This window comes from Phycodurus eques, chromosome 2 (genome assembly GCF_024500275.1).
Source record: "Phycodurus eques isolate BA_2022a chromosome 2, UOR_Pequ_1.1, whole genome shotgun sequence".
NCBI lineage: Eukaryota > Metazoa > Chordata > Actinopteri > Syngnathiformes > Syngnathidae > Phycodurus > Phycodurus eques.
Window position 1 is genome coordinate 18094514 of NC_084526.1, and position 21568 is coordinate 18116081.

General features: G+C 41.7%; 1 protein-coding gene across 1 annotated transcript in view; it reads right to left on the reverse strand.

Moving 5' to 3' along the window:
* fto (FTO alpha-ketoglutarate dependent dioxygenase) overlaps positions 1–21568 on the reverse strand; it is a 95812-nt gene that overhangs the window by 38057 nt on the left and 36187 nt on the right. The window contains exon 2 of the mRNA XM_061668929.1: positions 2096–2173. Coding sequence (XP_061524913.1) covers positions 2096–2173 — 78 coding nt within the window. The remainder of the gene's footprint in view (positions 1–2095; positions 2174–21568) is intronic.

Genomic DNA, 21568 nt, shown 5'->3' on the forward strand with positions numbered 1-21568 from the left:
TCATTTGTTTTTGTTGTATACTGAAGATGTTTGGGTTTCAGATCAAAAGATGAATGAGACAAAAGTTCAGAATTCCAGCTTTTATTTCATGGTATTTACATCTAGATGTGTTAACTCAGGACAGAGCAACTTGTGTTTGAAGACACCCACTTTTCAAGTGAGCAAAAGTATTGGAACAGACATTATTAAATTAAGTTTTGAATGACATTTAATATTTGGTGGCATAACCCTTACTTGCAATAACTGCATCAAGCCTGCGACCCACTGATTTGACCAGAGTGTTGCATTCTTCATTTGAAATGTTTTTCCAGGCCTTTACTGCTGCTTCTTCCAGTTCTTGTTTCTTGTGATTTCTCCCTTCAGTGTCCTCTTCAGGAGGTAAAGTGCATGCTCTATTGGGTTAAGGTCTGGTGATTGACTTGGCCAGTCTAAGACCGTCCACTTTTTCCCCTGACAAGTCCTCTGTTGTGTTGCCAGTGTGTTTTAATTGTATTGTATTGTTGTATGATGAAGCTTCTCCCGATTAGTTTAATTCTGCTGCTACCATCATGAGTTACATCATCAATAAAGACTAGTGAGCCCATTCAAGAAGCAGCCATGCAAGCCCAAGCCATGACGTTACCTCCACTATGCTTCACAGATGTGTCATGAACGGAACAGAGGATAGGACCCAAAAATGCACGACTCCAAAAACAAAATGGACAGTTTCAAAAAGATAGGTTTAATATACGGGCAGAGGTCGGTACACAGGCAGGCAATCCAAAAAAGGCAACAGTATCCAAAAACGTGAGACAAAGAGTTGAGGTCGATAATCGGAACAGGGTCAAGTCTTACTGTGAGTCTGTGATGTGGAAACAAGGAATGCTGGAACGCGACGACAAGGTACAACGAACTGGCGACTAGAAAGAATGAGACACGAGGTTAAATGCATGGGGTAATTAGGGTAAACGAGCCACAGGTGAGGAAGATGCTCTCAGGAGCAGGTGTGGACGAGACAGGGGGAAAACAACAACCAGAACACACACCCATGACAGATGAGCTTGTGTGTTTTGGATCATAAGCAGATCCTTCTTCAGATCTTTCTCCATATGTTGGCCTTTCAATCACTTTGGTAGAGGTTAATCTTGGTCTCATCAGTCCACAAAACTTTGTTCCAAAACCTTTGAGGCTCATCTCTGTACTTTGTAAAATCCAATCCGGTCTTCCGATTCTTTTTGCTGTTGAGTGGTTTGCATCTTATGGTATGGCCTGTATATTTCTTCTCTCAAAGTCTTCTTCACCCCTGCCCTTTGGAGGTTGCCAGTGATGTCACCGGCTGTTGTCTTTGGGTGTTTCTTCACAGCTCTCACAATGTTTGTCATCAACTGCTGTTGATACACTTGGCCGACCTGTTCGATGTCTGTTGCTCAGTACACCAGTAGGTTCTTTCTTTTTCAGGACATTCCAAGTTGTTGTATTTGGTATGCCCAATGCTTGTGCAATAGCTCTGATCAATTTTCCGTCTTCGCTCAGCTGGTTTGCTTTTCTCCCATAGACAGCTCTCTGGTCTTCATGTTTGCTTAACAGCAAATGCAGATTTCACAGGTGAAACACATAGCCAAAAGCAAGCAATATCTAATGTTTAAGCAATCAATCTAAAAGGCAACACATGAGCAACTAGAAACACCCATCAGTCACGTTCCAATACTTTTGCTCACTTGAAAAGTGTGTAGCTTCAAACAAAAAGTGCTCTGTCCTGAGTTGTTTAACATATCTTGATGTAAATACCATGAAATAAAAGCTGGAATTTAGAATTTTCGTCTCATATTCATCTTTTGATCTGAAACTCAAATGTCTTCAGTATATACAAAAACAAAGGCATTGACCTTGCCGTTTCAATACTTTTGGAAGGGACTGTATGTACTGCACAGTGAACCCCCGCTATATTGCGGTTCATCATTTCTTTGGAGACGTGCTGGTTGATCATCTGGCTCACTCTGAAGGGGAACATTCGTAGTTTGGGTTGGAAATATACCTTTTGTGACACCGGTCCGGAAACTTTTCAAACAGACCTTGTCAGCATTATCATCATAAGAACGCAATGTTGCAGACTAACCAGTTGCTGAAAACCCTGATCAGAAGGTCCTCGAAAGGGGATCTTTTGGTCTCCCAGCTCCTGTAGTAACCTTCTCTTCTGCAAGACAATAAAAGGTCATATAGAGAATTTGAATAACATCATAGTAGTAATATAAAGTTCAAAGTCAAGTGTGTGAAACAGAGGCAGTAATGTGCTGGCAGAGATTTGACTCCGGAAAAATTCATGTCCAAGGTCTATGCGCCCTGTGCGCCGCACGTCGATTGTGCACCCCTGATTGATCGTCAATGGGGGGGATGGGGGTGCGCCCCCCACAGGTTCCCAACCTGGCGCCTGCCCATATCCCCCATATCACAAACCGCCCATGGTGTGAAGTGAGGTTTGTGTTAGGATTTGCTTTATATTAGGGGCCTAACAGTAGGCCAAAAGTCACTGCTCTATACATACCTTGATCTTGATTTTAACGTCACGGTTCAGTTCATATTGGGTACACTAAGAGAACAGAATCTGATACATAAGAGTGCTTATCTTTTGTGAGAGCAGAAAATAAAGACATTTAACGAAGTATAAAAACTTAAAACTGTAAGCAGTAAATTCTACAATACATGAGATTCTCAAATTCAGAATTCTCTCAATTCAGCAGTTTAAATCTTATTTAAATAGTTGTGCGAGGCAGTTACACGCCTTCTCCTTTACCTAATATGTTCCATGTGGGAAGCTCTGTACTGTACCAAATGGACTAAAAAATGCAAGGTACAAAATTATGCTATAAAGAATAAGATTGCTAGGTTGGGATCTTCTCATTGTTTTTAACTTAATGCAACTTTATTAGGCTCCAAACTGTATATTTCCAACCAATTTATGATAAATTACAATGAACATATGTGAAATTACAATGAACACAATGCTAAGAAATTAAAAAGGGAACTTTTGTAGGGTAAAAGCATCTATTCGTGGACTTTTGGGAATCAATAATAAACAGCGACTGAATGACAAAAACAGAACCACTCTTGTTCCAAGCAAGCGATTTAAATGTAACAAAATAAAAACAATTGAAACTGTATCACACAACATTGTATCATACAAACTAGGCTACCATTCATTTTTGTCAATGTGCCAAACTTGATTTATTGAAGGCTGCCTACTTCAACAGTGGAAACACCAACCTGCACATGCAATGAAAGTACCTTTTATTGGTTCACATTCCACTTTGAACTCATAAATCCAACATTGACGGGGATGAAAAAATATATATGTATACAACGTTTGTACATGGTATGTTCATAGTTGGGTTCAGAGATCATTAATGACCTGCAGCTGCTCGTCTGGCTTTTAACATTTTTTGAGGGCCGTACATAAAAAGGCTCGTACATCAAGCTCCCAGCTTTGGAAATAATTTAAGGAAAAAACCCAACTTGTATATTTTTCATTGGCATTTATACTAAATATTTAATCTGACCTGGTATTGGCAAAGACCTCATGTACTCATGTAAGAGTGAAATACAGAGGAACCTCTAAAGTCAAACATTATACAGCTTATAAACGGAGGAGTATAAAGGCCTTTAGAGTCAGGGAAGCTTGAAAGGAATCAAATGAATCACAATAAAGGCAACCACTAGAAATGTCATAGGATTTTTTAACAGTTTGGTGAATTCACCTTCAGGGCTGAATCTTTTACTTTACAGTTGAACAACACGATGCATGCTGACAGTTTTCCTAAAGGATGCACATGAGTGTGCAGGTCTAGCGGGGAGAAAAAAACGAAGCCGACCTCAAGACAGTTTGATTCTTGAAAAACAAAACAACATGCACTATTCATGGCCGAAGTACGTTCAAAGGCCGGTTGGAAGAGAAATGACAACTTGACACACATTCGTCTGTGTCAGATTCCACCTCGTGACAGAAGCTGACGGTATCAAGGTGAAACGGTGAGCCAGTGTTGCATGTGTATCCCTTTGTGTGCACACACATTCTGTATGCATATATATCTTCAGTCTGCTAAATGTGTAGAGGGACCAGAGCGTGCTTTCATACTGCGACTTAGAAGTAACGTGCGGTCAGGATGAGCAGACGATGCAACGCCTCAACTCCGATCGCACACAAGTGCGGCTGTCACGCCCGCGTCAAATGCATCAAGCTGCTCAGAAATTCCACGCAAAAGAAAGAAGTTGCCAATGGATGGACTCTGGACTTCTTAAACAGAGAACCAGCATGTCTGCCTCTCCTGTCTTGGTGTAAGCACCTGATTGTGGAAGAAAAACCACACAAAAAAAGGGCCCAAGAAGCGAGATTACCAATCCAATAAAAATGCTTCACGGTAGCCATGCCAACCGTCTCTGCGCTGAGTGATATATCAGATGTTTTTTTTTTTCCTCCCTCCTATTTTAATCTCTCGCTTGCTTGATGGGATTATCCCTTCAGCTGGACTGTTTATCACAGAAAAACATATTAGGTAGAATAGGACTCAATTGGTTCGCTTTGATCCTAGCCTTTAAGAGATATCGCATTTTGTACCATTTATTTATTAATTTAATATATTTCCCCATCTGTGACACATAAGTGGATACTTTCTTCAAAGCTTTCAGAGTAGATTAATGTCCGGTTTTTGGCATCGGCGGCTGAGAATAGCCAGATAGCTCGGCCTCTTTAAAGGATAAAAATCCTTTCGAGTCTAAGCCACGGGTATGGTTGAACACACTCAATGTTGTGTGCTTTCTGCAGAAGGACAAGTCAATCTCATCTGGCTCCCCTTAATCTAACTAATACATCATGTACCGCAGATACATGGTAGAATGAGGCCCAGAGATGACTTCATAAGTAAAATTGACACACAATTTCATTACTCCTGCTTCATTGAGACTGGTTTTATTTAATATACCTAATCATTTTGTAGCATTGTAGAACCTCAAAAGTGAAATGTTCCTAATATCACATAATTTTTAAGACAAAAAACATTGTCATCAAAATACCTCAAGGATCAAGAATTTAACACAATACTTTAGTGTAGCCTTGCTGAAATGGTCCTGTTTCATAAAAATTAGCCACTGTTCACACTGCCACTCCTACTGCGGGGCCAACGAAGAATATTGCTTTCGTTACCAAGATGACTGTGGACAGAGGGAGGGAGTTACAACAAGGGGAGAGGCTGCACCTCGCGGAAGTGGCTACCCAGAGTCTAAAGAAAAAAAGCAAGTCCCCCATAAAGACAGTAAACAAATCAATTACATTTTCACTCGAGGAGAAGAACTTCATCGTCAAGAGCTGAATTACAGTTTTTCCAATTAGTGTACAGATCTGTGTATGTGGCACACACACACATCACATAGGATAGCTGCCAATTCATGGGTGGAGAAACCGAGAGGGGTTGGTACTCAGTGAATTACCCGACTGTTATGTCAAAAGTCAGCAAAATTCAGAACACCTAAATTGCAGAAACACTTTCGGAAATGGTGGCCAAAGAAAACGTAATTTCACACAAGTGTCGGCAGGTACCCCTGCGACTCACGTACTGTATCTGCATCAAACCATGTAAAAGTCAATTTTCCATAACCTGTATAAACAAAGGTTATATTATGGCATCCTTTTATTTTCCATGGGAAATGCTTCAAGATCCGAAAAAAAGTCCATCCATCCATCCATTTTCTGAGCCGCTTCTCCTCACTAGGATCGCGGGCATGCTGGAGCTTATCCCAGCTGTCATCGGGCAGGAGGCGGGGTACACCCTGAACTGGTTGCCAGCCAATCGCAGGGCACATAGAAACAAACAACCATTCGCACTCACAGTCATCCCTACGGGCAATTTAGAGTCTCCAATTAATGCATGTTTTTGGGATGTGGGAGGAAACCGGAGTGCCCGGAGAAAACCCACGCAGGCACGGGGAGATCATGCAAACTCCACATAGGCGGGGCCAGGGATTGAACCCGGGTCCTCAGAACTGTGGGGCTGACGCTCTAACCAGTCGGCCACTGTGCCGCTCCGAAAAAAAGTATCCAATAAAATTTTGTAACTCACGGCTTCCACTGAATCTAAATTGTTGTTCCTTAAATTAGTTTAAGTCAAAAGATTGTTAAGAGAAGGACAAAGTTGGGCCCTGAGCAAAAGTGCCAAAAACCTTTGGTCTTTGAGAAAGCTTACTGCTGTTGTAAAACAGCAACGCCATTCTCTCACGTTACTTCTTTGTTTGTGAAGAATCTCTTTGACACAACATTACCTTAGTCTATGGATAACCTAATTGAATTACTTTTTTTTAATCTATGGAAGAAAGCCCAACACTGGAGAAATGTCAGCAACCAGAGCCTACAGAACTTCTTATGAGGTGACTATCTATCAGATGTCAAAATCAACTGGAAAAAAGGTATTTACCTGGCATAAACCCTTCATCATAGCATGATGTTAGGTTTGTGAGTTATAGCCTTTGCCTCTAGCTACCCCTTACTCCTCTCCAACTCCACCTTGCTGTCCAAATACCTCTCACTAAGACAGAAGACAAATCCAGAAACCAACCGATGATGTCACTCTCAACCATTAACACATCTAAAGAAAGCTCGAGAGGTGACGCGACGTGAAAGACAGCTGTGTAAAGGAACTCCGTGTTTGGACAGCACACCATTGGTGCTTGTGTGGCACCCGTTTCAGAAAGCACTCATCTTGTGCAAAAGTGACAGTGAATCAACAGTTTTGACAAGTCTGCTGTAAAACGGCAGAATGAATCAGACGGGCTGCCCGTTCACATCAAAGTCGCTTCCTCCCAGGTCCATTTGGCGCCAGGATCGCAGAATGTAGGCAGCCGGCGTGAAGCAACTCAGAGCACAGAGAAGGTCAGTGGCCATCCACCATCTGCACACATTTCTGTGTGCTTGACAAAAGTCTCTAGAAGCTTTGATTCCATATTTGAATTTAAAAATCAATGAGTGATGAAATAAAGTGGAACCTGAACACTTGAGGTACCATGGAACCTCTACAGTCGAACACCTCTGATGTCCAAGCGGACAAAAGGTGGTGTACACCCTGGACTGGTCACCAGCCAGTTGCAGGCCACAAATAGAAAAACAACCATTCACACTAACATTCACAACTATGGACAATTTAGAGTAGTCAATGAACTTAACATGCATGTTTTTCGGAGGGAAAATTACAACAGTAGAAATACACAAACTCCAGGAGAAAGCAATATCTTGCGGATGGATGCACTGGGACACATCATCAGTGAGGTAAGCTGTAGTCATTGGACACAGTTGCCCATGTGACCCGACCAGGGTCGTACAATTCCAACAAAATAGGGGACATAAAATGCATTAATACACAACTTGAAACTTTGAGCCACCATCAGGCAAGATGTCAGTAAATCTCAAAATCTCTACACATTTGCCTTCTTCCTCAAGGGCTTTTTTGACTAATTATAACAGAGTTCAAGTATGTGAGAATAAGACTATAGCGGACACACCTTTAAAGTTGTAAGAATCAGAATCATGTCAAAAACACAAGGAATTTGTCTACGGCAATTGGAGCCACTCTAGTACAGTGGTTCTTAACCTGGCTTCGATCGAACCCCAGGGGTTCGGTGAGGCAGTCGCTGGGGTTCAACGGAGGACTTGACACACACCATGTGTGCGTTGCATGTATCTGTAAAAGCCTTTTTACACTGCATTTTCAATGCCGTGTTCATACCGTTCAAAACGCAACGCTGCGTCAAGGTGGGCGTTTACCATTGTGGCGCTGCGCCTCGAGTTGAAACCCTTTGTTCTTTATTTAAGAACAAACGCTTTGTTCTTTATTTAAGAACATTTCAACGATACACGAGTTGAGTAGCATTGCTGTGGCGTCAGACAGTGCATCCAATAATAAAAAAGACCCCAAAAATGTACTCTTACCTATGAACAATTTTTGAGGATTGTAGAAATAAAGAAAAGGAACAGATTTTGTTGTGAATTTTCACAACAAATTCCGTTCCTCTGACATGAGAGTGGCACTTACCAAGGGGAATGGCAACAGCAAAATTCACATACACTTACAGTTAATTTTCATTGAATTAAATTTTTGGTTTGTTTTTTTTTGTGGGAAATTAAAGTTTTGTTGGTTTTGTTCTTTTTCGTTTTTTTGGGGGGGGGGGAATTCAAGTTCTGTTGGTTTTGTTCTTTTAACAATGATTTTGTGTGCAACTGATGCGTGGTTCATTTTGTGCATGACCAGGATGACTGAGAATCTACACAGACAATAAAATATATACCTGTTTTGAGTTTGAAATAAACAATATTTTATTTTTCAAATTAGGAAGGGTTCCGTGAACTCCAGATTAAACTGGCGGGGTTCCGTACCTCCAACAAGGTTAAGAATCACTGCTTTAGTACAACAACAGACAGCCATTTGACAGAAAATACTTTTGAGACATAAAAACACAGTACAGTGTCACGGAGCAATGAAAGGTTACCGGTAATGTGATAATGCTGATACAATTTTTTCTTTTTTTTGTGCAAAGGGTGGAGAGTCCTCTACCAAGTTAGAGCAGTTTGAAATCACTAATAGAGTCTGGTACATTGACCATTGTGCAAATGGTGCAGACCTCAAGAAATTCAAGCAGTTTAAAGTGACTAGTAGTGCGATAATCTGGAACCGTGTCAATTGTGCAAATGGTGCATATTCTCAAGCACGTGAGTTGCCAATATTGGTCAACAACAGATATGTAAATAGCGCAGAGTGGCGAGACAACTGCAGTGAGTGCACGAATAATGTATAATTGGCCCGACAACGAGGTGACAGCAATCTCAAGACAAAAATGGTAGCGTGTTACAATGTAATTGTAAGTTAACTGTTTAAGAAGTTAATGGCAAGAGGGAAGAAGATGTTGGAATCTCTGCTAGTTTTAGTTTGCATTGTTCGATAGCGATTGCTGTGTACAACTGCCTCAACAGCTCCTGTGGCAGGCCGTGCTTCCTCAGAAGCCACAGGAAGTACATCCTCTACTGGGCCTTTTTGAGGATGGAGTTGATGTTGGTCTCCCACTTCAGGTCCTGAGAGACTGTAATTCACTGGAACTTAAAAGTCTCGACGGTTGACAGGCATGTTGGACAGTGTGAGGGTCAGCTGTGGCCAAGGATGCCTCCTGAAGTCCACGATCATCTCTACAGTCTTGAGCGTGTTCAGCTCCAGGTTGTGGCAGCCGCACCACTTCCTGTCGATAAGCAGACTCGTCACTGTATTTGATGAGGCTGATGACTGTGCTGTCGTCTGCAAACTTCAGCAGTTTGACAGCTGGGTGCGTTGCGGTGCAGTCATTCGTGTAGAGAGAGGACAGCAGCAGAGAGCGGACACAACCTTGGGGCACCCCAGTTCTGGTGGATGAGGTGGTGTCCCCCAGCCTCACCTGCTGTGTCCTGCCCGTCAGGAAACTGTAAATCCACTGGCAGATCGCAGGCGAGACGCTGAGCTGGAGAAGCTTGGAGGAGAGGAGTTCGGAAATGATGGTGTTGAACGCAGAGCTTAAGTCCACGAACAGGATCCTCGCGTAGGTCCCCGCGCCGTCAAGGTGTTCTAGGATGAAGTGCAGCCACATGTTGACTGTGTCATCCGCAGACCTGTTTGCTCAGTAGGCAAACTGCCAGCAGAGGACGCTCTTGAGGTGGTCCAGCACGAGGCGTTCAAAGGACTTCATGACCACAGATGTCAGGGCGACAGGCCTGTAGTCATTCGGACCCAGGTTTCTTGGGGACTGGGATGATGGTGGAGCGTTTGGAACAGGATGGTACTTCACACAGTTCCAGAGATCTATTAAAGATCACAGTGAAGACTGGAGCGAGCTGGTCCGTGCAGACTTTGAGACAGGATGGGGACACAAGGTCTGGGCCTGTCGCTTTGTTGATCTTTTGTTGTTTGAAGATACATCTCACATCCTGTTCGTGGATCCTCAATGCAGGAGGGGGAGTCAGAGGTGTGATGGTGGTCGGTGGTGCTGCTGGGTAGGTATGGGGTGTGAAAGTGTCCTTTTCAAATCTGCAGTGGAATGTGTTCAAGTCGTCAGCTAGTCCGTCACTGTTCTCGTCTTGGGGGGATGGTCGCTTGTAATTGGTTGGCGATTGTAATCCACACCAGTCTGATTTAGCGTCGTTAGCTGTAAACTGTTTCTCCATCTTTTCTGCATAATTTATGTTTGTGATGTTAATTTCTTTATTCAGCTAGTTTCTGGTGCAATTATACAGGGCTATATCCCCACTTCGATCGGCGTCCTCTTTAGCCTGGCAAAGTTGATTAAGTTTGGCAGTGAACCACGGCTTGTTGTTATTGAACGTGCGAAATGTCTTTGTTGGAACACACACATTTTCACAGAAACTGATATAGGATGTGACACAGTCCGGATATACATCTAGCCTGCTAGTTGAAGTTTCGAAGACACTCCAATCTGTGCAGTCTAAACAGTCTTGAAGTTATAACTTTCCTTCATTGGTCCTTTTCTTCACTGTTTTCACTATAGGCTTGGCACATTTAAGTTGGTGCCTATATGTTGGTATTAAGTGAATTAAGCAGCAATCAGATGAGCCCAAAGCGCGGGGGATAGCACAGTATGAGTCTTTTAGCGTGGTATAGCAGTGTTCTAGAATGTTGTTTTTCCTGGTAGGACAGTCAATGTGTTGCTTGCATTTAGGGAGCTCATTGTTGAGTTTAGCTTTGATAAAGTCCCCAAGGATAATGAGGGGTGAATCTGGCAGCTTTTTTTTTTAGTACGTTCACTTGTTCAGTGAGCTTTAGCAGTGCGGCATTCGTGTTTGCTTGAGGAGGAATGTAGACACCCGCGAGTATGAATTAAGCAAACTTGCACGGCGAGTAGAATGGCTTACAAAAACAGGACTCCCAAGTCCGGGCTGCAGTGTGTGTTGAGCTCTGTGACGTCGGTGCACCATTTTTCTTTGATATAGAAGCATATTCTGCCGCCTTTTGTTTTCCCCGATAACTCTGTGACGCGGTCTGTGTAGTTGGTGTGTGTGTGTGTGTGTGGGTGTGTGTGCGCACACACATATATACACATATATATCTACGTGTATATACATTTAAATATGTACACACATATATAAATGACTGTTTATATTCATGATTCCATTCAAAAAGTGAAAGGTTATAGATTCAGGGCCCACAATGTAAACAATTTCAAGTATTTGTTTAACATAATTTGGGTTTCCAGATTTAAAAAAAAAAAAAAAAAAAACACTGAATCAGGAATTAATAAAACAAAATTTGAATACTGTGAAGAAATCACCATTTACGTCTCAGTTTTTGTTGAAAAAAACCCCAAAGAAATTAAGGTCACATTAAATCAATCAAAATATGGTACTTTCAAAACGATACGTTAATCTACAATACTTGGTTGGGAATACCTTTGCTTTAATCAGCCTGTGGCATTGGCTAGGAGTTATGGAAGCCCAGATTTCCTTGATGCCTGCTGTCAGTTCTTCTTTGTTTTTAGGTCTTGTGCCCACTCTTGATAATACCCTTTAGATTCTCAATGGGGTTTAGGTCCGGCGAGTTGGCTGGCCAGTCAAGCACTGTGATGGCATGGGCATCAAACCAGATTTTGGTGCTTCTGGCGGTATGGGCAGGGGCCAGGTCCTCCTGGAAGATGAAATCTGCATCTCCATACAGATCCTCAGCAGAAGGAATCATGAAATCCACTCTGGTAGACTGTTGGGGTGACCTTGGATTTAAGAAAGCAGAGTTTAACAACACGTGCACTGGACATTGCACCCCAAATCATGACTGACTCTGGATATTTCACACTGGACCTCAAGCAGCTTGGGTTCTGTTCTTCACCCATCTTCCTTCAAACACTTAGACCTTGATTCCCGAATGAAAGGCACACTTTATTTTCATCGGAAAAGAGGACCTTGAACCACTGGCCAACAGTCCAGTCCTTCTCCTTAGCCCAGTTGAGACGCTTCCTATGTTGGCTCAGGCTCAGAAGTGGCTTGACCCGAGGAACCAGACAGTTGTAACCCATCTCCCAGATGTGTCAGAATGTGGTGGCTTTTGAAGCTGTGACTCCCGCCTCATTCCACTCTTTCTGGATCTCTGCTAGATTCTTGAATCTTCTCTGTTTGATAATCCGGTGAAGTCCACGGTCATCTCTTTTGCTGGTGCATCTTCTCCTTCCGCCGGCACGATGGCCGACTAGTTAGCACATCTGCCTCACAGTTGTGGGGACCGGGGTTCAAATCCTGACCCCGCTTGTGTGGAGTTTGCATGTTCTCCCCGTTCCTGGGTGGGTTTTCTCCGGGCACTCCTGTTTCCTCCCACATCCCAAAAAACATGCGTGGTAGGTTGATTGGAGACTCTAAATTGCCCGTAGGTGTGAGCGTAGGTGTGAATGTGGGTGCGAATGGTTGTTTGTTTCTATGTGCCCTACGATTGGCTGGCGACCGGTTCAGGGTATACAGTATATAAACTATAGTTCAGTGGTTGTGTACATTTTAAGGTAATAACAAAAACATAATTTTATGACAAAGACCTAAATTTGGACAATAATCCCTGAAACAACAAATAAATGTGAGCTCTTGTTTGTCTCTCACCCTTAGCCAGTCTTTCACTGTTGCAAGAAACACCTAACAATGTGGCTTGTTAAATTTTGAGTGGGATTAAACATTTGCCGAGCTGCAAATGTGTAATTCAGGGTGTCCATTTAGTCTGCTATTTAGAAGCTAGGGCACGACCTAAGACATTTTAGAACCTGCTTAACACAGAAACCCGGTGCTGTTACACTCAAATACCAACAGACAGACACAGATCTCACATCTGTACAAAGACCTCGCAAGGGTTGTAACACCAGTCATAATACAAATCTGGAGTACAAATCCAGAGCTCTTGCACCAGAACACACAGACTCATAGTTGTAAACAATATTTGCAATCGAGTGGCGTTTGATGGCTATAAATTCCTGGCAAGTACTTTAGGGCTCGGTGTGATGGGTAACTTGGCAAAGTGATAAATGACTGACTGGAATATGGTGGCCTTGACCCCTCACATGTAATGTGTAACTAACTGTCGAAATAACCCGGACCAGGACCAATTTATAAATATGAATGAAACTGCCAGTGTGAGAGGCTGGTCCAATGGATTCGACCTAGTTGATCTACGAAAAAAAGGGGAAAAAATTTTTTTCACCTTTCTGCGGATATCATTAGTAGTTTAAGGGTGTGAAAAGCTCTTTGTTTTAGTTTTTCTATTTTTATGTTTCAACCCTAACAGATTGCTAGTTAAGAAGTACAGTACAGTAAATGCACTGCAGTGAGATAGTTCAATTGACCATTCCAGTGGAAGTGTTCAAATTCTCAAAAATCTTTCTAACCAAGTCGTCAAAGTATTTTAATATTTTTTACAACCTCATCAGTCCGCTTTGTGACTATTTGGACTTTTTAACACAGTAAGATTATCAACTACTGTATGTACAGTTTATTCCAATAATGAGGAAAAAGATACAAGAGCTCAAATGTCTTTTTAGGAAAGCGCAACATCAATAGTTGGTCTTCTTTTTAGGAAACGGAAGGATGCAGATAAGTTAGACAGTAACAGTTTGAACAGTCTTAATTATATTTTAAAAACCCTAATGCATTTGCTGAAATAATAATAACTGGAGCCTTTCAAGAGACCCAAGGATGCTTTTACAGTATTTCAGGGGGTAAAAAAAATTACAATTTGTCCTTTGTTAATACTTTAGCTGGCTCTGTGGAGCTCAGGAAATGCTGTTAAATGCTGCTCAAAATTACATTTGCAACATGCAATTTTTTTTTCCCGATCATTATGTCAGCTCGCCAGAGGCTGAACTGCACAGTATTTGTTAACGAAGTAGTTGCGTGACTACAGCGCAAAGTAGTTATACTACCTACAGTTTCGTTTATCTAATATGTTCTCCGTGGGAACTCTGTACTCCTCTGTACCAAATGTTCTGTCCGAAATATAGAAATAACCAAATGCAACATACATGATTGTCAGCGAACATCAAAATTAGATGTGGAAATTGCAGTAACTTGCCAGAAGATATGGTGATAATTTGGCCAAAAATAACAATAATATCACACCGCTTATGCGATATTTGGTACATTGGCCCAACCACAATATATTAACATATTTTTGAAACTGAAGACTGGGAAAACTAATTTTTCTACAACCCCAAAATGATTATCCACACTTCTTTCTTGATGTGAGAGTATTGTGCAACTACAAAGTTAGACAGTGGATACAGGATGTCATTAATTAGATTCCCAGTAATAGAACCTCACACAAAGCGCCCGCCAAGAATATCGCGCTCGCTCCAGTTTGAAAAAAAATTAAAATTACCCACAGCCAACAATCATGCTTGCGCCATAAACATAAAACGTCTTCGCATTATGTCCCAGCCATGTGTTTACGTTTTACTGCTTTTCTCTCCAACCCAGGATACTTTCTGCTCTGTCAGATGGTATAAGGTAGAGTGGAAAATAAACTTCTGACCTCAAGTATCTCCCTCCCAAAAAAGAAAAAAAACCTACAGACATTTGGTGACAAAGCCCTCACTCCCACAGCTCCCACCCACTGATGCTAATTCAACACTTCTTTTACTAGATTTACCAACTTTTCGGACTACCCTCGAAACTTTTTGTTTATTGTTTTTCCCCCAAAGAGTATAAAGCAACACATTGAGCTACAAGTACAGTACTTTAAAAAAAAATTAAACTTTTAGCACCTTTCGAAAAGTGACTCAAATACTAAGACACACATTTTCCCTCTAAACCAGTGTTTCATACATTTTATTGAGCAAGGGCACATATTTTGCATGTGAAATATGTCACATCATACCACCAAAAAAATATGTCCCAAAATGTATATTTACTGAAATAATGATTAGCTCATCTAAATTTACTCACAGATTGACAGATTGTGATTATTCTGTTGTATGAATGACAATGGGTGGATACCCAGGTTAATTGTACCTGCTGCGATCTAGTGGAAGCAGAATTGTTCTGCCTTTCACTATGTCACTGGCATACACAGATGAACAAAGATACAATCTCCTTTGTAAATAAATGATTTTCAGATGAATTATGTGAAACTACATAATTTCCCAGAACATGGCTAAAGATCTCTCACGGGCACGGAATACTAATGTGCCAAGGCACCGTAGTTGGGCATCACTGCTCTAAAGAACACAATTATTATCTCTGTCACAAAGTCAGAAAAACACACAACATGTCTGCCTTGCTGCAAAACTGCATGGAGTTGTTGAATTTTCTTGATAAGTTAAAATAGTTACAACAACCAAACTACTACACAGATACACAGTATAAATGAATATGAACAAAACAAACCTTCAGTCTATGATTACAAATGAAAACGTAATGATTAGCAAACCTAAATTATCCTAAATTCACCTATTTTAAATAATTTTTTGTGAGTTGGCTGTTCAATTTGAGTTTGACATCATGCCACAGCAACGTCATTGAGCAACTTTTAGCTTCTAATAGACCTAACCATAACAACATCCCTTGAAAATTTAAAATTAGTTGGCAACAGTGGCCCCACACTTCTGAAACTTTGGAAAGCTGGGATAGGGGCTACAAATAGGGTTTGGCATCGAGAATCGAGAACCAATTGGAACCGGGACTAATGTTCCGGTTTTCCCGGAATCGTTCAAATGTATAAATTTCGGTTCCCAGTTACGATGCCTTGACCGCCGACCCCGGAGAAGTGGCGAAAACCAACAAAGAAGTGGTGAAAACCAACAAAGAAGAACGCACACGAAGATGTGCTGGTGCCCAACGGCGGCAGCGGTGAACAAAAGTGTGTCTTCATTTTGTTAAAAGTAATGACCAGTCGCTCTGTGCAACACTTGGAATAAGATTATATTGTGCAAAGGAGGCTTTCACCATGTGTAGGAGCTCCGGAGCTTCAGTGAACTCAACTCTCAGTCAATTGGGTGAGTGAAAAACTAAAATGCGCCAATGCCAGCATTGAGACAGCTAACAAGATAAACGGTTGGTTGCACTTTTGCATTGATGGTTTTTAGCGTTTATTTTAGTTTTCAAACCAACATAAGAGCCGATGACAGAAAAAAAAAAAGCTTAACATTCAGCAAAAACTTCACCGTAGCAACTTTAAATCACAATGAATTGGGACAAAATTCACATCAATGTTGTCTCCCAGCATTGCAAACACTAACCTTGTGCTTCATCAGTGGGTAAGGAAAGGAATCCACGTTTTATAGCATTTGGTTCCATTCCTTAAAAAGAATTTTAAAATAAAAATTAAAAAAATCACCGGTTCTGTGTGAAGTTACTCTTCGTGCCAAAATGCTGAGTTACGGTGTGTGCCCTTCAAAATAAAAGGCTACAAACTTAAAACAGGAAGTAATCCTAAAACTTGCACATATAAACCATTTGACGTGATAAAACAGTCCGAAATAATTATTTTAACAATGCTATATTTAACTTTTAGCTGAAACATTAATTAATGAATATTAAGTCAATTAGGTTTGTTACACACACAATGCCTTTAAGTTCATAGGTTTGATATTGATATGTGTCATAAAGAACCCCAAGTCAAATATTCATTTTAGCCTATCCTGCGGGCTGCTAAGAAATTGGATGTTCATAATTTGGAGACCCTTTATTTAAACAATGCAAACATTTTTGAACCAGCCCCCTAAAAGAATTGGAATCGAGAATCGTTTGGAACCGGAATCGAAATAAGGAACCGAAATCGGGACCAGAATCGCTCAAAATCAAACAATGCCCAACCCTAGCCTCAAAAGACTGGGAAAGTTGAGGAATGTTTAAAAAAGAATAATAAATAAATAAAAACATCTTTCTGGAACAAAAGGTTAATTGGAAACAGGTGGAGTGTCATAACTGGGCATAAAAGGAGCACCCCCGAAAGGCTTAGTTGTTTACAAGCAAGGATGGGGCGAGGTTCACCACTTTGAGAACAATTACATGAGCAAATAGTCCAACAGTTTAAGAACAACATTTCTCAACATAAAATTCCAAGGAATTTAAGGATTTCATCATCTAAGATCGATATTATCATCAAAAGAACAGACAATCTGGAGAAGTCTCTGCACATAAGCGACAAGGCTGAAGACCAACATTGAATGCCCGTCACCGTGGATCCCCCAGGCGGCATTGCATTAAAAAGTGTCAAGGATATTACCATGTGGACCAGGAACACTTCAGAAAACCATTTTAAGTTAACACAGTTCGTTGTTACATTTACAAATATAAGTTCAAACTCTACCATGTAAAGCGAAAGCCACATACACTAGATTGCCAAAAGTATTCGCGCACCTGCCTTGACTCGCATGTGAATTTAAGTGACATCCCATTCCTAATCCACAGGGTTCAATATGACGTCGGTCCACCCTTTTCAGCTATAACAGCTTCAACTCTTCTGGGAAGGATGTCCACAAGGTTTAGGAGTGTGTTTATGGGAACTTTTGACCATTCTTCCAGAAGTGCATCAGAAGAAGAAGAAGAATCATCTTTTATTGTCATGAACATGCATGCATGCACACAAAATTTGTTCTCTGCATTTAACCCATCAAAGTGAACACATACACATGTTAGTGGAACACACTGGAGCAGGGGGCAGCTGAAGCGCCCGGGGAGCATGTCTTGCTCAGGCATGGCATCCATGTCTTTATGGACCTTGCTTTGTACACTGGTGGACACCCATGTTAGAAATGTTGGGAGCATGGCGTTTAGCTCCTTAGCTTGCTAGCTCATTAGCTCACAGGCTAGCTCATGAACTCGTGGGCTAGCAAACATAATAAACAGTTAACTTCCCCTAAAATGTGTTTGTTGTGTGCTACGCACTGCACATGGAGCAAGAGTGTGGAGTATTGGACGAAGCCAACGCTGCCCTCAAATAGTCGTGCAACTCCCCGTCGGTTCACTGTGTGAGCCGCGCGCCGGCTCACCACAACAATGACAGTCTATTGAGTCAGGAAAAACTATCGTGTCCATTGTATTTATCTAACGATAAGTCGATATAATGATTATCATGACAGGCCTAGCTGATGTAACTTGAACTATATTAGCAATCAGACCTGGGGATCAGTAAAGGATATTTTATTTCTAGCTGGTCCAAAATATCATCATCTTTTTTCCAACCTCTGATTGGTTGGTTAGAACAAGCCAGGTTACACTAACAAAACCTGTCTGTACAAATCTGCACATAAAATCAGCATCTCATTTGAGTATGGTGTATTTACATGTTTTATTTTCTTGTCATGTTATCAGCTAAACATTGATTCTGAACTGCTCTCGATGATCAACGTGGTATAGTTGCATGCTGTTATATTGCTCAGCCCGTCACTGACACTATATAAATCAAAGTTATTATTACTAGTAATATGCGCTTTTCTGAACTCGCCGCCTTGAAGAGGATCATTCAAAAGTATTTACAAATGGACAAAGCGAGACGCGGGCAGTCTTGGCGCATGGTTACTCCATTTAAGTGCTTTTCACTGTGTCTGCGTTGTCTATTTCACACTTAATCTCCACCACAAAGCGGAGAAATGTGTTGCATTTGACCTTTAGCAAGTGTCAAACCCAGACAGGAGGTATAGAGAGAGCGGATGGTGATTTAAGTGATGTGACGATGTATTCCTTTACATAACCTTTTCATTTTTCCTGGTGAGATTGAAGGAGCATGCTCTATCAAAAACATGATGACACCTACATACAAGGCGTGGGATTCAAAGTGACAACTTGAAGAAACAATATTATTGCACATTAAAGTAATTAAAAATCATACAGTATGGATTTTCATGTTGGTTATACAATAAAGGTTAATATGAGTAATTTTGTCAATTCATACCACACTGAATTTTTGCAATATCAATATTTTGCCCCACCCCAACATACATTGATTTTACACATAAAGTACTTACAGTGTGCCTCGTTGGGGAGTGAATTGGAGATTATGATACCGGAGATTATGATAACATCAATATCAATATCTGGTACATCAAATGTGTACCTTGAGACATAACGATCTGATATTTTACAACATCATTATTTTGTCTCTAACCTACTACTCACATTCACAGATTCACATTCAGTTGGGTGTGAATTTTGCAAAAAATAACATAACATAAAAATAACAATGAACTTCCATCCATCCATTTTCTGTACCAATTATCCTCACAAGGGTCGTGGGCGTGCTGGAGTCGATCCCAGCCATCTTCGGGTGGGAGGCGGGGTACACCCTGAACTGGTCGTAAGCCATCGCAACCTATTTAGAGTGTTCAATTAACGTACCACGCATGTTTTTGGGATGTGGGAGGAAACCGGAGTGCCCGGAGAAAATCCACACAGGCACGGGGAGAACATGCAAACTCCACACAGGCGGGACCGGGGATTGAACCGCGGTCCTCAGAACTGTGAGGCAGACTCTCTAACCAGTCGTACACCGTGCCGCCTAACAATCAACTTGTGCATGAAAATCTTAATATTGGAAGAAAGCCATCCATGATACATCCCAATATTTGAAGCATGAAACAGTCTTCTGTCAAATTAAAGCCAACAGAAATTGGACCGCGATCAATTGTTGAATCTGATGCTTTTATAATGTTCTACAGTGAGCTAACAATGCTTTATCGATATTTTACCAAATCGACAAGATTCAAACTCACAACCTTGTTACCACAACAGTGACTTCTAAGAGTTCCCTAACAGTGACTATGTCTGTTATTTGCTTTGCCCTAACTGTTACTCTTCAGTCAGGCCGTAATGTTTCCATTAGGATTATGTCGATCGGGTAAAAGCTTTTTAGTTTTCACCTTCGAATTACAGCATGCCTTCATGAGGTCAGCTCTTTTCCATCTGGAATGGACGTTTTTAATGCAGACACAGTCCCTTGGTATTCAGGCAGGGTCCAGGGGCGGGGCAGATTTCAGGGGGAGAGCAGAGAGAGGGATAGAAGGAGGAATGGGATGATAGAAAAAAGAGGGTTGATTGAAAGATCATGATTAGCTGTTTTCATCAGAGCACCAGGGCCAACGAGTTGTTCTAGCGGTGCTGTCGCGCCTCGGGGTGTCAAGGAGAAGTCAGTCCTTTAGAGAGCTCTCTCGATTCGTCCCTCCCGCTTTCGCCAGCCTCTCCCAAAAATCAATATGGTTCTGCAAAGTGGAGCTTGGGCCCAGGGGGACGGGCGGATTGGCTGCAGCAAGATGCAGGCCTTGCGGGGAGGGCGACAGGCGTCCACCAGGATTGTCCCACAGGCGGTGCCAAGGACAGATCTGAGGATCAGAGGACTGAGGTCACCACAGCTCACCTTCTCTGTCCATTCAGCTGCCCAGGCTTAGTAGCCTCAATGGGGCGGTGTGGCAATCAATAAGCAGGTGGAGCATTTCGATGCTTGACAAGCTGACGTCACCCTCTTGCACAATAAACTATTCAGGGTAGATGGAGGGCAGCTCAGTGTACATCTGGTTTGCTGAGGGGTTTTGGGGTTTGGCTTACCCGTGTAAGGTTTGCATGTTCGGTACTCCAGCTTCTTCTCACATTCCAAAAGACAATTCCTAGGTTAATTGAACACTCTAAATTGTCCGTAGGTGTGAATATGAATGGTTGTTTGTTTAAAAGGGCCCTGAAATTGGGTGTCGACCAGTCTTGGCCTGCCCCACGCCCAAAGTTAGGTAGGATAGGCTTCAGCTCACAACTGACCCTAATGAGACTAAGCGATTTTTAAAAAAAATGTATGGATGGGTTGATTGAGTTGCTTGATGGATGGATGTGTGGGTGTATGGCATGTATATGACTTAACTACTGGGTTAGAATAAGTTAGTGATAGAGATGGGTTCCTGTTGCATAAGTGTCATAGGAACGGAACTTCGTCATAAACAAGGAACCCACTCTTTTCCAAAGTTCCTCTTCTAGCATGTCCACATCTTGTTCATCATCCATAACATGTGTTGCAGTCCCCTTCTTTAATGGGAACACTTCTCGACCACAGATAAACTTAATTTGTCACTAAACCGAGACAGAAATAAAATTTTCGGCTTAAATCCCTGATCCACAATTTGGTCGGTTTTGGGGTTTATTAGGACATTTGGCTTCATTAACATCTAAGTTTAGGGATGATAACATATAGTGACTCGTTGAAGAAAGTCAAGCATTATGTCCTGATCCAGACTGTAAAGTTTTGGCTGAATATATCAGATTGCTTTTGTTTATTCAGGACAACGGCATGGCTAACCTCCAGGCCAAATTTTGGTGGGGTACCAAAACCTTTCACACTTGATTTGTTTTTGTTCAGACCAAACCGAAGAAAAATCAGAAAAGACCGGTACAGAGAGTAGTGCCTTGCTAACTGCAGGACCGATACCTCATATTACCAAAGACCAGCAGTTTACTGTCGTCGAAAATCAACTGTCAGCAGCTGTGTTGCTAATTTCCATACAGTAGGTTTGACAAGCAAGCCGGAACACAACAAGGATGAAACATGCAAGGGGGATTTCAGTCCCGCCATGTGTCTCT